At 38.1% G+C, this 17247-nt stretch overlaps 1 protein-coding gene across 3 annotated transcripts in view; it reads left to right on the forward strand.

The window, feature by feature from the left end:
* Positions 1-17247, forward strand: part of cdc14a.L (cell division cycle 14A L homeolog) — a 43861-nt gene that overhangs the window by 19195 nt on the left and 7419 nt on the right. For 2 of the 3 annotated variants that reach the window (XM_018256590.2, NM_001090981.1), the window contains 10 exon segments: positions 6-85; positions 542-608; positions 1581-1643; positions 3004-3091; positions 4220-4450; positions 8771-8909; positions 11680-11839; positions 12279-12391; positions 12676-12723; positions 13041-13169. In XM_018256590.2, coding sequence (XP_018112079.1) covers positions 6-85; positions 542-608; positions 1581-1643; positions 3004-3091; positions 4220-4450; positions 8771-8909; positions 11680-11839; positions 12279-12391; positions 12676-12723; positions 13041-13169 — 1118 coding nt within the window. 3 annotated transcript variants of the gene reach the window in all.

Below are 17247 nucleotides of genomic sequence, written 5' to 3' on the forward strand. Positions count from 1 at the left end.
TTTAGGTTATCTATTTAAAGAAGTCTCCAGAGGAGGTATATAGAGCTCTGCTTAGTGGGTCTAATGCTCAGTATCTTCCTTTCAGGTGAGAAATGGATTGTTTTAAATTTTGCTAAAATGGTTATTTTAACAGTAGGTACAGCACGGGGGGAAATAAAAATGGTGAAAAACTGTTTTAACACAGAGCAATAGAAGTCTCATATAGCACCCTGGGATGTCACTATATAGCGTAACAACTTCAGCCAGAAAATATACTGACTAGCTATATAGTAACATGGAAGTTCATGATTTTTCAATTAAGACTATATCTTAATCTAACTGGAAATGAGGAGGGAGGGAAAGAATAACATCTAGGAAAGTTATTTCACTAAAATACTGTGAAAAATGGTTCAAAAGAATGCAGGTAAACGAGACAGTTGTAATTAAACGTGAGGCAGATGTGAGGAGAAAGTGGAAACTCATAATATGTTTAGTTTTATTTGTTTTTTGTTGTATGATTTTTTTTTATTACTTAGCAAATAAAAATATCTTTCTCCTCTAGAGATGCTTCATTTGGGAGCTGCACATATAACCTTACCATACTGGATTGTTTGCAGGGGATCCGGAAGGTAAGTCAGGAATGTGAAGCCTTATGAAGGGTTTTGTTGAAAGATGCTTAACTGTAAAATCAAGAAAGCTTCAATGTGTAAAACAGATAAAGTTGATATATACATCAATTAAGTCAGCCTAATAAAGCTATGGGCACACAGACTGACAATAGCCTTCAGCCTGTGTGTGTGCCTATCACTAAAGGTACCATTTATTTGTTTATTGAAAAGTGCACAGAAGCACCAATCCACAGCATACCCTGAATGCGGAAGACCCAGTCTTCATAAGGTGTTTTATAGCCATGTTTGACATTTTGAGAATTCTCCTAAATCACGTTGTAGATAAAATATGTAATTGTACTGACTTTATGGCACACATTCTAACTTCTTTCTGGTCTTGTTGGCCACACTTGCTAATGTCACACTTGCTGTTGTCTCCACCATAGAAATGCTAATATGTCTCTGAACCACCTTTGCAGGCAGCTGTTTGCGTTAATGGTAACGGCTGACAGATAAAATAGTGTGACAGTGTGATGTTAGATTTAAAATTGTTGGCCAAGCTCCTTCAGAAGGTGGTGTAAGGGTACCCTATGTAGCAGATAATTTCCTTTTTTTCCTCTTTTATGGTTTGCTGGCCACACACAGGAACATTTTTCACAAACAGTTGGATATTGAAAATAACAATGATTCAGCTGATTGGCCCATGGTCCCATCGCTGGGCAGCTGCATGTCGGATAACAATCCCACAATTGGTCTACCTGGTTTTTTCCAATGTTGCCAATCAGTGGTGCCATCTAAGTTTAAATAATAAACTGGTAGTTGGGTAGGGAAGGCACATAGGATTAAAAAGGTTAGTCATTAAACTGTATGAAAATTGGGACCAGCTTGAAATAGGGTAGGGAGGGCACATAGGATGAAAATTGGGACCAGCTTGAAATAGCATCCAGAATATAATGTACCCTAATAGTACAATACTGTCTTTTTCTGTTTCAGGCTCTACACTTTGGCTTCTTTAACTTTGAAAATTTTGATGCAGATGAATATGAACATTATGAGGTGAGTCTATTTTAGGGATGCACTGAATCCAGGCTTTCATCAGGATTTGGCCTTTTTCATCAGGACTCTGCCGAATCCTATTGCCTGGCCGAATAGAATTAGAATCCTAAAGATCCGGTGACTTTTCATCACAACAACACAGGTGTCAAAAAAACCCTTGCCCCCTCCACCCCCCTCCACTGACTGCTCCACTGACCCCCTCCAAGGTCTCTCCTAGCATGTATTCTTCTCAGAAGTATCCCTGTATCCTGACCTGGTACAAATCTGCAGAGTTGCGCAGCGGAGTTCAAAGGTGCCATTTTCTGTCTGCTTCTGATCCTCTTGTTGCACAAAAGTTACAGGGTCCTTCTTGATTTTATTAATATAAAGGACATTGTACATTTTGTCATTGTGAATTTTCTTAAGAAAATAATAGACAAATGCTCAAATGCTGTCAAGTCAGGTTTCCTCAAAACTAAAGGTCCTTTTTTTGCTTGGAGTAGAGTTTATTCACATATGAATTTAAGCAAAATTGGTAATGGCCACTAAGAGGGTTATTTAACAAAGTCTGATTTTATCTCAACATTTTCTGCTGCAAACTCCGATCAAATCCGCTCTGGTTTTTTACGCTTATTTATTATTACATCCGATTTTCATGATTTTTTTTGGATTTTTCACCCAAAAACTCAGATTTCTTATGCTTTTTACCCAAATACTTCGGGGTATTGCACAAAACCAATCGCACATCAAAAAATCATTGAGACTTCTCCCATTGACTTATATGCAACGTCAACAGGTCTGAGATGCCGGATTTTCAGATTTGTCAGATTTTCTAAAAGAAAATCACGAATTTTCCAGGATTTTTGCATTCAAAGTTATGTAAATAACCCCCTACGGGTCTGATTTATCAACGTTCAAATTTTTGATGTCTTGCACAGGCAGCAACCCTGTGTCCACCTTCGCCACCCCTCCTCCCGGGAGCACTGATCATTAAAAATTTTGACTTTTTTAATAAATAAGCAAACAGAGTTTGGTTAATTTTGATCATATTTAAATTTTGATAAACAGGACTCCCTTTGTGCACTTTCTATTGGTGGAGCTCTATTGAATTTTTTCATCCATTTAAAAATTTTTGTTCAGTTTCCTGTGATTTTTTCACTGTAAAATGTATACCTGCAGTGAGGAGGAAAAGAAAACATATTCCCTGGTTAAAACAATTTTTTTTTCCTGAATTATATTAATTGTCAGACTGTAGAATGTTCCCTCGTAATTAATTCTGAATGATAATCATTGAATATGGGCTTCACTGTTTTTTGTGTCTAGGTTTATTCTGTGTCAGTAGAGGAAGCAGTCTATATCTGATGGTGCTTTTCTTTTTCAGAGGGTGGAGAATGGTGATTTTAATTGGATTGTCCCTGGCAAGTTTTTGGCATTCAGTGGGCCCCACCCAAAAAGTAAAATTGAAAACGGTAAGATAGTCAGTAGTTTTGTATTTTATCTTCTGCAGTTGAATCATAGAAGAATTTCCATGGGAGACTACAAAAGCCACACTGCTTATGCATGATATATAATCGAAACAATTTGTGTGAAGCTTATAACCATGACCACCACGTCCCTGTTCCACCTTGTGGCTTGGGGAGAGCAGTAAACATTTGTAGTGATTCGTAGGCACCCAATACAACCATCAAATGTGTAGGGGTAGTGGAGTTTATCCACAAGACCGCCCATCTCCTTGCCTCATACTCAGCTTGGTAACAGGTAACTCCAAATCATTAGGCAGGGGTCAGTAACTTATGGATAAGGTGTTATGTGTTTATGTAGGCTTGAGGTCATTTGTTTTATTAGTAACCCCCAGGCCCAGATTTGTGGAAAGGCCACCTAGGCCCGGGCCTAGGGCAGCAGGAATTTAGTGGGGCGGCATGCTGCCCAACCACACCCTCATTGTTTCAAGAACACTGGGGATGTGCTGGAGATACAATCATTTCTTAAATTCCCAGTACTCCAATCTCCATTACTCCGGTCCCGATGATGAAAATTTGCATGAATAAAGGGGAGGGGACAGGGTTGACGGACGACAGTGAGTCTAGGGGCGCCCGCTATGTAAATCCGGCCCACTCTTACATGGAGGAATGTCAAGGCTAATAAATAAACCCTCAAGGCTAATGGACCTTGCCCTCCCTGTTGGTATAGCCAACAAACAGATATTTTTGGTTTGGTGCTACATTGGTCCATGGGAGGGGAAGAAAATGCTTAATATTTCCCTCTAAACAAAGTGAATGTGTATCACTATAATGTGTCTTGTGTTGTCTAGTGACAGGTGAGTTTATTTTCATATGTATGTTGGTGAATGTAAACCTAAATGGATTGCCAGTCCTTTTAGTGTTTTGACTGTGGCTTTCCATCTACATTGAAATAAATCTTATAGAATCTGACTTGCTTTGAATTGAAGTGGTCTGATTGGATAAGCTTTTTTTTTTTAAATGCTAATACATTGCATCATGTACTCCCGATATATATAAGGCAGCAATGTGCAGGTTATAAGTGTAATTCTGTCTGTGCCTCTCTTGCCCATATTCACATTTTCTCTTTCTCTGAAGGCTATCCACTTCATGCACCGGAAGCTTACTTTCCATACTTCAGAAAACACAATATCCGTGCTGTCATCCGACTGAACAAGAAAATTTATGATGCCAAACGATTCACTGATGCAGGATTTGATCATTATGACCTGTTTTTTGTGGACGGGAGCACTCCCAGTGATGGAATAGTGCGGAGATTCCTGAACCTGTGTGAAAACACTGATGGAGCTATTGCTGTACACTGCAAAGGTATCTCTATTAAGAGAAATGATTAAGGAAATATACATATATATATATAAATCATTTGGTAATTAGTACAGTACAACAGATCAATGGGGACTTCCATTGCTGGTACAGATATCGGATCTATATTCAGGAATACTTGGGACATGGCGTTTTCTGTATAAGGTTTTGTTTTTGTTTAATTTGGATCACCATACCTTAAGTCTACTAAAAAAAACCCCACAGGATTGTTTTGCCACCAGTATGGATTTATGAGTATACACTATGCAAGAGTTAGCTGCATCTGACACAAATACAAGGCATTGCTAATGCACTTTCCTCAGCACTTTGATCAGGGCCGGATTACCCGCTAGGCACCCTAGGCACCTGCTTAGGGCCCATCTAGCTCCTGGGCCTGGATAACGGAAAAAAAAAATCACCTATGAAATGTTCTGGGTTCCCCTAATGTCGCGGCGCGGTGACTGTCACAGCACGTGAACGTCGCAGCATGGAAAGTGACACCGCGCAAGCAGCGTGCTGATGTCACGGCACACGTGATGCCATTGCATCACTGGGGGAGGATCGCCAAAGGCAATAAAAGGCTGGATGCGTGCAGGGAGAGCTACAGTTGGTGTCTAAACGTTATCATGTTAGGAGCTCCTCTCTGTCTCTAAATCTGATTTTGTCTTGCGGCCTATTTATTTTTCTGGTCGGTCTGTGCAGCAGCTGTGGCAGTGCCTGCTGCAGGCTGAAATTTTTTTTTAATTGTTTTAGTATATTTTTGAAGAGTGGGACTGTCTGACTGGCTTGTGAAGGGGGAGGAGGGGGTAGTCAGGCCAGGCTGGCACGCTGTTCTGTAGCCATTTGAAAGTGATCTGGGGGTAAAATTGAATAGGGTCTGTGGGGCTGCTGGAGCAGTGTGTGGGACTGTTGAACTGTTGCAGGGAGGGGGGCAGATAGAACTGAGAAAAAAAAACTACAAAAAAACAAAGAAACTACAAAAAACTACAAAAAAAAAGACAAAAAAATTGTTTGGGGGCAAAGTAATTTGTAAAGGGTCTCTGGGAGTGGGACTGTGCAAAACTATAATAACTGAAAAAAAAACAGAAATATGTTCAAATTTTCATAACCTGCCAAATTTTTTAAAATGAACATGGTAATTAGGGGGTGTGGCCACAAAAAATGGGCATGCTCAACTTTTTTATCCCTCTTTCTTTTTCCAAAATGTTGGGAGGTATGTGCTAGCATAGCAGTGCTTCTTTTACAACTGTAACTTTAGGTGGTTCGAGGTGGGGGGGGGGCTAGGGTTGCCACCTTTTCTTATATTTTTTACCGGCTGGTGGGGGGCGGGAACAAAAGGGGCAGGCTATGATGTAAAAAGGGGCGGGCCATGACATAAAAAGGGACGGGCCATGGCGCGGATTGCTGAAGACAGAAAAAAGCTAAGTTTTCAGGGCATTGTGGGCAGGCCTAGGGGTCTTTTTGAAGGGTATTCCAAATTTACTGGCAGCTACATTTCCGGTAAATTTGTAATACAGGCCCCTGCCTTGGCAGGTGTTTTACCGACTAGGCCGGTTAAAATACCAGCCGGATGGCAACCCTAGGAGGGACCCAGAAGCACTACCTCACCTAGGGCCCTGTTTAGTCTTAATCCTGCTCTGACTTTGATCAAGAAGTCATAGCAGTGTCCTCAAGGAGGAGCTGCTTCCTCTTGTTACTTTAAAGGAAATAATTTCACTGGCATTAGTTGACACCAGAGACTCTTCAAGTAAATATTTAGAGCTCTTCTGAAGAAATTAATGTGTGCTTGACATCCTTAATTGCTGAATAGACAGGGGCTAATGCCAAGGGGATTTTTATGCACACATACATTCTGCCCTGTTGATACATTACAAACCACTGTGATAAATAGGCAGCCAAGACAAGTGGAAGCTTTTTGTAGTAATGAACTGATGTATGACGCTAGTTAGAGCAAGAGCAATAAACTGTGACCAATGAAATATATTATTATTGTTCCTTTATAAGAGACATTTTGTGATTGATTGATTCATTCATTCTGATAAATACTTTGTACACCAAGCCACGATTTTCTTCATAACATCATATACACTATTGTTTGCTGTCTAAGCACAATGTGTTCCCGAAATCGAATTAGCCCCTTCTGTACGGCACTTCCCAAAATTACTGGGCTGCATCCTTAGCACAATAATGATGAAAATATTCCACATATACTCCCTGTTATCAGGGGAGGAAATCATACTCTTTAGTAGACTTCCTTGTTTTGAGATTCATTGTTTGCTCTTAAAACTTTCTTTTATGTCTGATGACATCCTCACTCCACTCCAGTGCACTCCAATGCTTTTTTCCCTCACTTCACTCTGCTTACTGATACCAGATGGCACTACAGCCTTCAAAGTAGATGATCACGTACCACACTTAAATAAACGGGGATATATATTATCACATAACTATAGTATTGGTTAATTCATTTGTTTTTAACATAACCTTTTATAAGTGCAGTGTGTGGCCCAGAGGTCCAGGATCAGTAATATCGACATTCAGCTCAGACTGTAAACCTTTTAAATGGGCACAATTCATAAATTAGTCCGATAATTATATTGCTAAGCATTGTAAGAGCCAGGACACTTTGAAGGGTGGGTGAAAACCCACCACTTAAAGCCAATGCTCATGGAACTGCACACCAGTTTTGTCCTTGTTGGGGAGTGCAGAGCCAGGGAAGTGCTTCAAAATGCAGCACAGTGAAATGAACCAGGAAAGAATCTATTTTCGAGGAATACAAAAGCCTATAATCACTCACTGAGTTCTAAAGCAGAGCCAGGGGGAGCGCCAATCAAACTACAGAACGGTTTTGTTCTTGTTAGGAGTCATTGGTGGAGCCAAGGAAGTTGATAAAGGACACTATGAGATATGTGTTGCTGCAATTTTAATCCTAATTTTTTTGAAAAATGATTTCCTTAATAATAATAAACCAGTAACTTGTACTTGATCTTAAATATATTTCATAAATCTATATTCTTAACAAAACTATCATATTGGGTTTATTTCATGTTGAAATTATTTTTTAGTAGAAACACTTTTCAGTTGAGTTGTGTTCAGACTTTTTTTCAATTGCTTTCCGTCTTTTATTTTTTACTGTTTTTCCAAAGTTGAAGTTAAGTTCTGTCTCTGGTGTTTTAGTCTGGCAGTTCAGTAATTCAGGCGCAGATTCTGAACTGTTACAATTTGCTACATTAGTTTTATTTCTCTGCAGTATCTGTGGGATCTTAGCAACAATTGTATCAATTATAACAGCCGCCTTTAATGAGATGCAGAGATTTTGCTCAGCAGGGACAAAGATAAGCAATGTATCAACTAATGTATTAATTTAGAACAGTTTACAGGGTCAGCAACTCCCCCCCCCAGAGCTGCTTTAAGCTAAGGGCAGACGGGGAGATTTAGTCGCCTCTTCTGTGGGGCGACAATCTCCCCGAACTGCCTTCTTCCTGCCTTCCGCCTCCTTGAATGAGAAAACGCCAGCGCAATGCACTCGCGGCACTTTGATTTACAAAATCGCACAAACTTCAGACGATTTCAGAAATCGAAACGCCGCAAGTGCATTGCGCTGGCGTTTTCTCATTCAAGCAGGAAGAAGGCAGTTCGGGGAGATTGTCGCCCCGCAGAAGAGGCGATTAGTCGCCAGGCGACTAAATCTCCCCGAATCTGCCCGTCTGCCCCTACCCGTCTGCCCCTGCCCCTACCTTAAGAAAACCATAGGAAGGTGAAAAAATTACATTTTACACTTCAATATTAGAAAAATGGTCACAAATAGAAAATAGAAAGTAATTTATTGCTGGTGAACTGTCTACAAACAACTGAACTGAAATAAAAGTGTTTGAAGTTGAACATCCCCTTTAAAGGTATGGAGATACTAATTACATAAAGATCCCTTATCCGGAAAACTCCAGGCCCCGAGCATTCTGGATAATAGATCCCATATCTCTGTAATCTTTTTTTCTAATATTTCTTAATTTTTTTTAAAACCAAGTCACAGATTACTTGTTTTTTTTTTAAGAACAACAGTATACTAATTAGTGCTTTAGCATCACGTGTACATTTTTAAATAGTTTTTCTTTAAAGAAAAGCTATAAGAAAAGAGGGACAAGATCTGTAAAAATTAAGCAAAATGTAGATATATAGAAAAAAAATATAATGTAGATATATTTGTTGGGTATTGGCAAACTAGATATTGAATAAACAGGATGTCAGCTATCACAGAAATCTATTTGGCTGCTTACTTTTTCTTCATGCTTCCCATTTGTGCTTACTGCTTATGTTGTTTTCTTTTAGCTGGCCTGGGCAGAACAGGAACCCTGATTGCTTGTTACATTATGAAGCACTACAGATTTACACACTCTGAAACCATTGCATGGATCCGAACTTGCAGGCCTGGTTCTATCATTGGACCCCAGCAGCACTTTTTGGAAGAGTAAGTACCGTAGGTTTGCCTTTGTCAAAAGGCCTACAATTTAGGGGGTTATTTATCAAAAGTTGACTTGACTTTTACCCGAAAAATTCTAATTTTCGAGGGTATTTTTCAGTACAAAACTTAAATTTTCAGGTAAAAAAATTCAAATTTTTTGAGTTTTTTACATTTGAGTTTTTTTCTTAAATCAGAAAACTTTCCAGTTGTGAGTTCATTTCAGGTATAAAACCCTCACAAACCTCTAAAACTAGACCTCTGATAAATAATCTCCTAACTGTTGATAGGTATATCGTTGCTGGGGAACTAAGACCTTTGCAACTAGGGGGGTTATTTACTAAACTCTGAATGCAAAAATCACAAATAAATCGTAATTTTTTTTATAAAATCGGATCACGAATTTTTCGGAATTTATTTAACCCAGAGGATGGGAAAAGTCAGAATCTGACCTGTCGAGGTTGCATATAAGTCAATGGGAGAAGTCCCAATGATTTTTTGATGTGCGCTGGGTTTTTGGCAATACCCCGAATTTTCTGTGTTTTTTGGGCAAAATCCGGAGTGTTTGGGTGAAAAATCCAAAAAAAAGTGAAAATTGGATGAAAAAAAAGTTGTGAAAATCTGATTTTTCACGGTTTTTTTTCGATTTTCTCCCGCAAACAAAGTTTTCGGAAAAGTTTATTAATAAATTAGCCGAAAAAACCTGTGCAGATTTGGTCGGACTTTTTTTTCCGAAAATATTGAAATTCGGACCCCCTAGGTGTTAGGCTAATGCTGCTTTCAATAGCAATTGTTTTTACAAATAACTTAAAAAACACTGAAAATGTTTAATACATGTATATTTGAAAGTTGCTTAAAATTATGTTTTCTTTTATTTTTTAGTTAACTTACCTTTTAAGTATAAATGACCAATGATCTAAATATTATTTATAAATGTAATTAAAATGAGAGGTGTCGCCACTGCTGGGACTGACATCTATCATAGAAACAACAAAGCAGTTTTCAACTCAATAATTTCGCAGGGAGAGGTGTTTTGTGACCCTTTTAGATATGCTTGTTACTTTCAACAGCGCTCAGAGGGTTATAATAAGCATTTGGTTGTGGCACTGTTATTGATCTCTTTATCTTTAACCCATGGCAGTTCAGGTTAAAGGATAATTGGTTTTAAGCACATTGTTATCTTGGAAGAAAACACTCAGCACAGTTAGATGTATGTTCAGTACATTTTCTGCTTGTGGGAGTAAATGGATTGTGCATTCCAGGCAAAACCTTTTCTATCTCAGACATTTATTTGAAAGCACATTCTATATATTGCAATCATGTCTCCCTCAGAGTGTCTAATAAAAAGTATTGCATGGTCAGATTACTTGATTGCATCTGCTGTACCGAGTGTAATTCCACGAGAATGGATTGATCTAGCACAGGCTGTAGCATGGAGCACATTCAGAGCATCAGAGATAGAAGCTGCATGGCTTCATGTCAATTAAAAGCTATAAGTGAATAAAAGAAGACCTTGGGCAGAGAAAAGTGACACTTTGCTGTGTCTAAAAGCATCAAGTTTGTGTTGCTTGGAGAGGAACTTGTTTGCAGTATTTTCACTGATGCTTTCATTTTTTGTGTAATAATTTGCTCAAAATTGCTGCTCACTATATCATCTACAATCTGGCAAGGTCATTTAGAAGTCAGTAGGAGCTGTCCTTTTTTGAATATAAAAATCTTTCCTTGTTTCTAGCTTTAAGCATTTTTTGGTTTTTTTTTATCGTTTGTAAGAACAATTGTGAGCAAAATTCTCAAGATTTTGGTGATCTTATTTGGATTTGTTTTCCGTTTGCATCTGTTCTCACTTTAAATAATTTGATATTGTAATATAAGTAGACATTTGTGGTTAGCCACGGTAGAAAAAACTTTGAAAACCAAATTAGAACTTTGATAAATAGGCTTATCAATCCAGTTGCCTTAGTGATCAACATAGGCACAGTATGTAAACTGTACTGTACATGCACCTGTCACCAAAGGGGGGGCAGATACAGCCCAGCTTAAGCTAGAAACCTACATATGTCTAATTGAGTAGATGTGCATCCGAACCTTCAGCAAGCATTTTTACTTGCTTTATCTGCAACAGGCATCTACTGGCCTGTCAAATGAGGCACAAATGCATATTTTTAGATCTGTGACCCCATGACCCACCAACTTGCCCCAGTACCCACTTGCACAAATTCTTTTTGTAACCTGACTCTCTGCATTTTTGCAGCTAACCCATAGGTAACCAACTGCTGAAAGACCCTGACGTTATGCAGCTTCACTTTGTATTTAATACACGTAGAAAGCAGCAATGTAGCCAGTCCCACTGTCTCACAGGTGCTCCGTCCACACACCTCAAATCTTGTATAAAATCAAAAGCGGAGAACAGAGGAACAAACATGCAGAATAACTGCTAAAGTGCAAATTTATTATAGTCCACACAACATGTTTCGGGCGTCACAGGCCCTTTTTCACACTTGAAAAAGGGCCTGTGACGTCCGAAACATGTTGTATGGACTATAATAAATTTGCACTTTAGCAGTTATTCTGCATGTTTGATCCTCTGTTCTCTGCTTTTGATGTTATGCAGCTTCAGCAATTCCCTAGTGGTCAGATATAATAGAATAGTACAGCTGTAATAAAGAACAATTCCCTTCCACTCTGAGACGTATCTGTCAACCTGTTATTAAAGCTTTATAAGTAAAATCTGGCATCGTTTCATACATGTAAATAACTTGTAATTTCATGTTATATTTAGGAAGCAGACTTGGCTATGGCTTCAGGGTGACCTTCACAGAAGTAATCAGAAACAGTTTCAGTCTGAGGACCGGGCTGTATCTCGGATTTTGACTGACTTCGAAGAGTTATCTGTGTCTGGGAGGTTCTCTAGCAATAATATTTATGAACGAGACAGAGAGGTCAGTTTGAACTTTCCCTGCCATAATAGTAAACTGTACAATACAGGGGAACCCTCCCATTTCCTGATTCTAAACTGATCCATGTTTGTGGCATAATTGTTACACATTTTCATATATGTTCATGTGACTAGTGGCTAAAATCTTCATGTACCATACAGAATCTGCAAAAGATGTGTTAGTTAAAAACATGAAAAGTCCTAAAATTCGCAATAAAAAACAATATGATGCATTCTGTCCTTCCATGTCCTCATGATATTTGCTGTTATTTATTATTGGTATTTTTCTAGTGCCAGCATATTCTGTAGTGCTGTACAATTGAAGCACTACATAAAAAATAATAACTCAGGAGACCTGCTCATTAGTTTCTTTGCTTCCCTACTGCTTTGTTTTGTTCAGTTTGTCAGTTGATTTTTAACCATCTATTTATCTTGATCTTTAGCAGAATAACTCTGAAGATGAACTGGATCACAGCAATGGTTTAACTCAGGGAGACAAACTCCGTGCCTTAAAGAGCAGAAGACATCCACGATCTGCAACTACCGGAGCACTGCGGTAAGAATTTCACTTACAGCTACATCTGTGGAATTTTATCTTTCTGTAAAACAAGTTGCGGCAACTTATCATTTTTAGCAACTGAATTCAAAACTGATGGTTAGAATATTGTATTTGCAACTCCACAAAGTGCACCTTTGGGAGACAGTGTTTAACACTTGTGATTTGCTTCTATATTAGATATCCATACATAGATACGAAAAGTCATATGAAATAGATATTCATGTCCCAAATCTTTGTATTAATAGTTGTATCTTTTACTAATTTGGTTCTCCATATTTTAGGCTGGATGACATGAAACTACACACAAGATCTACATCACAGCCTTTCAGGTGATTTGTGTGCATTTTGGATATTATCATAGTACTGCTTTGACAATGTTACAAACAGCTCAGTGTCAATGGAACTTAAAAGTACTTGCATTTAAACCACAGAGCTCTAACAATGTTCTCCACACATGTTTGTACACTTTAGGCTGACACTTGTTCCTTTGGCAATACATTTTTATTTTGCATACTTTATATCTCTGGAAAGAGCATTAATTATTCCTTAGTATTACAAGACAGCCAGCTGAATGTTATTTACATTTATATGATAGTTCTTGTTTGGAAATAATAGACTTCAAATATCCCAAAAATGTGCCTTGCAGGGTGTTTGCTTCTAACAGCACACAGGGTTCCATGTCCCCTCTGAAGTCTTCCAGAGTCACGTCATCCACATCGGCCGTTGGAAGGAGGGTTGCACAGAGTCCGAGATCAACCAATAGCAAAGGTGGAGGGTAAGTATCTAATTGAGGGACTATAAAATAGACATTATATCAATGGGTTTGAAACAGGTATATTAGAAAAATTGGAAGCTTACTCAGAATAACACTAAGATTAGAAGAACAGTGTCATCATCACCCATCAATAAGAAGAAAAGAAGAAATCACCTGGTTAAGCAGTAGGGTCTTTTCATTGTATTAAATTAGCAGCGTGTTGGTAAAATGGCTGCTGCTACCAAGCTCACTTGAGGTAAGAAACGAGTGGTTTCTACAAGCTGGTCAGCCAACTTACAGCACTTGAAACCCTGGTATCTGTCTGCTACAGTGGTTAACATCTTGGAGGTTATTAGTAATTAAATTAGAAGCTCCCTGCTACCTTAGAAGATATACTACACTGGAAATATAAAGTTGCCTGTTCCAAAGTTGCAAATAATGGTCAGTTTATGTTTTTTTTTACTAATCTGCTCAGTGCTTCCAAAGTTGGTTTCTGCTTTACTGTCATTATTGTGTTCAAATATATTAATCTCATCAATCTCATCTCATCATTTTTTGATATCTACATATTGCAGGTTTATACACTATACAACTTTCTGCAGCATCATTCTCCTTTAGATATTCTCAATAAATGGAAGCACAGCAACATTAAATTCTATTCCCACAACCTTTCTCTCTGTCTCCTGCTGTTAATGAATGAGAGACATGCCTCTAAACCCTGGTTTCTGCCACATATCCGCTCCCTTTCTCTTTTTCTGCTGTTTCTCTTTGTTCATAACCTTTTGCTCCTGGACCCCTTCTAACCTTATTCAGATTGTGCCCTTTCTCTTGCTTCCCATCTCTTTCTTCTCTAAAATTAACAAATAAAGGTTAAGACGTGCTCTAATTCTTCCCACCCACTGTCTTAATCTGGAATACTTTCACTATTATCTAACAACTATATTTACTGTATAGCTATATTTTAACATATATATATATATATATATATATATATATATATATATATATATATATATATATATATCCCATCTGTGACGGCACTCCACAAATAATCAGGATACGCAGGTCATCTAGTCATTCAGAGGTTTATTTAGTGGACCAACATTTCGATTCCGTACTGGTTCTCACCCTGACGAAGATTCCAGTACGGAATCGAAACGTTGGTCCACTAAATAAACCTCTGAATGACTAGATGACATGTGTATCCTGATTATTTGTGGAGTGCCGTCACAGATGGGATATTTTGCATAATTTTACAGACTGGCACCGAGCACTTGGACTTGGACTTGGATGTTCTTGTCAATGAATATAACGATATCCCATACATCTTAGACCTGTACATCATTACAACTCCAGAATACCCTCAATATAATCCCCGGTTCCAGCTGAACTGATTTTCAAAGCTTATATGGAGAAAATCCTATGCACAAACTGACTTCATCCAATATAAAATGAATTTGTCAATTCTGCCCTTTCAAAGCAAGCATGATTACAACAGTATACATAACATTATAGGGTGGCCATTTTCTATATTGCGTATTCTTCTGTGTCCCTCACTAGTTAGATTCACTCTGTTTTACAGTCCTCAGACTTAAAAACCAAAGTATGTATCACATCCATAAACATAACTACACTCCTACACACATAAATTATTTTCTCCTTCTTAATCCCCTTCTTCCTGTTCTGATTCCATGACTGATTTTTATGCCTCTCATCTTCAATTGTATCCTCTACTCACAACTTGCTGCCTTAATTTACATATAGCCCCTTTTTATATAAACACTGTGCTGTTGTGCTTGTTTCAACTCATACCAATTTATTTAACTCTTCCCTAGCTTCTGGAATTTTCCACCCTTCATTTTAACAGGCCCTTGTCAATCACGCACATCTCACTCCTAACATTAACCTCTAAAATCCAGGAAAGTATTATACTAACGTTTTCACACCGTTATTCTGTAAGAGTCTGTGCCCTTTGTATTAACAAAACCTTGTCAACACTTCCATTTAATATGGAGTTAAAAAATTAATGCTTCTGCATTCCATAGTGAGTGGTCCATAGACACTCCTCTTGCCAGAGGAAGACACCCCTCTGTGTTGGCAAAATGTTTAACTGAATAAATTACGTTTTTTTGGAGTTTTGACATATACAGTAAGTCCAGAGTATTTTGTTCGAGTATTTTGTTTTTTGGCATATACATATGTGGGGGAATAAAGCAAAAATCCCCAGTTTTCACCTGGCATATAATTAGAAGGAGTGCAGGCCAATCAACACAATTGTTTGTAAGATATATGATGATAACCATTTCCCAAGCCCTGTTAAAGGGATAATGTCATGGGAATTTTTTTTTCAAAATGCACCAGTTAATAGTGTTGCTCCATCAGAATTCTGCACTAAAATCTGTTTCTCAAAAGAGCAAACATATTTTTTTATATTTAATTTTGAAATCTGACATGGGGCTAGACATATTGTCAGTTTCCCAGCTGCCCCCAGTCATATGACTTTTCTCTGATAAACTTCAATCACTCTTTACTGCTGTACTGCAAGTTGGATTGATATCACGAAGGAGCCTAACAACAGAACAATTGGAAGGTAACCAGATAGCAGATTGCCTGGTAGATCTAAGAACAGCACTCAGTAGTAAAATCCAGGTCCCCCTGCAACACATTCAGTTACATTGAGTAGGAGAAACAAAAGCCTGGCAGAAAGCAGTTCATCCTAAAGTGCTGGCTCTTTCTGAAACCACATGACCAGGCAAAATGACTTGAGATGGCTGCCTACACACCAAAATTATATTTTAAAAAATACACTTGCTGGTTCAGGAATGAAATGTTATATTGTAGTCAATTATTTGCAGTGTAAACAATGTAATTTAGAAATAAAAACTACATCATAAAAATCATGATATTATCCCTTTAAGCTCACAGTGTTTTGCAGTTGCTCCCTTACCTTGTCATTGTGAAGCAATGGATTCTGTGTGCCTCTACATTCCATAATGGGTGGCACACAGATTCTTAAGAAAATTCCAGAACCCATCACTTCACAATGGAACAAGGTGAGAGAGGGATTGCATTACACTGTGAGCCTAAGTGGGGGTGGTCAAATGGTCCCTGTGAGCAGAGAAAGACTTTCATGGTTTCCTTTCAATCTGTGTAATCAGTTATTTCTCTGAAAAAAAAATAATTTCTATTTATTTTTAGAAGGTCAGAGAGTGTTTATGCACTTTTTCTTTTTTATGCACTTTTTTTCTACCAAGCACTGCTACTTGAACCGTCTACCTGTCACGTAAGAGAACGAATTCCTTGTTGTTCAGATGTTTAATATGGCTACACAAGCAAATGATAGCTTGTCTTTTTCTTGACCTACAAAAACCTTCATTTCTGTGCACCGTACTACATCTCTTCAGTTGTATCTCCATACATTCTTGGCCGACCTAGTGGGGTGCAGAAAAATGTTCTCTCAGAGCCACTGCCTGTTTACACCACCTACTTCCACAACTGGCTTCTGCCATGAACCTTTCTCTCTTGCTGCTCCTTAACTGGAATTCCTCCTTCCTCAATGTCTTCAAAACTTCAACACTGTAAATTGCAGCCCTTCTTCCCCATGTGCCTTCACGCTTGCCACTTAATCGTGTATTTATTTTTATATACTGTATGTGTGTATATATATATATATATATATATATATATATATATATATAATGAATTGGTATAAACTTTCTCTGAGCACTTTTGTAATTGAAGTGGCTTCTGAGATATTAGCAGTTTTATACTGCTAGGCTATACTGTAGGCTTCAGCTCAGCAGCTCTCTTTGAAGGCCCAGAGTGTCAGTGACCCTTACTATCTATGCAACCCACGGGTTGCTGACTCTCAGTTGAGCCAAAGGCCTGGTATTACCAGTTTAAAAATGCAAATATCTTAGAAATCAATAAAAAAATCGAAGATTACTGTAAATCTGTAAATTACAAATGTGCTCATATAAGAACCACAAGTAAGCTAATAATAATTTATTTTTTGAAGTTTAAATCCCACACTGAAATTGGGTGGATTTGCAGCTGCAACTGCCATGTTTGAGAAACACATTTCCTTACTTAGTGAAAA

This window comes from Xenopus laevis, chromosome 4L (genome assembly GCF_017654675.1).
Source record: "Xenopus laevis strain J_2021 chromosome 4L, Xenopus_laevis_v10.1, whole genome shotgun sequence".
Taxonomy (NCBI): domain Eukaryota; kingdom Metazoa; phylum Chordata; class Amphibia; order Anura; family Pipidae; genus Xenopus; species Xenopus laevis.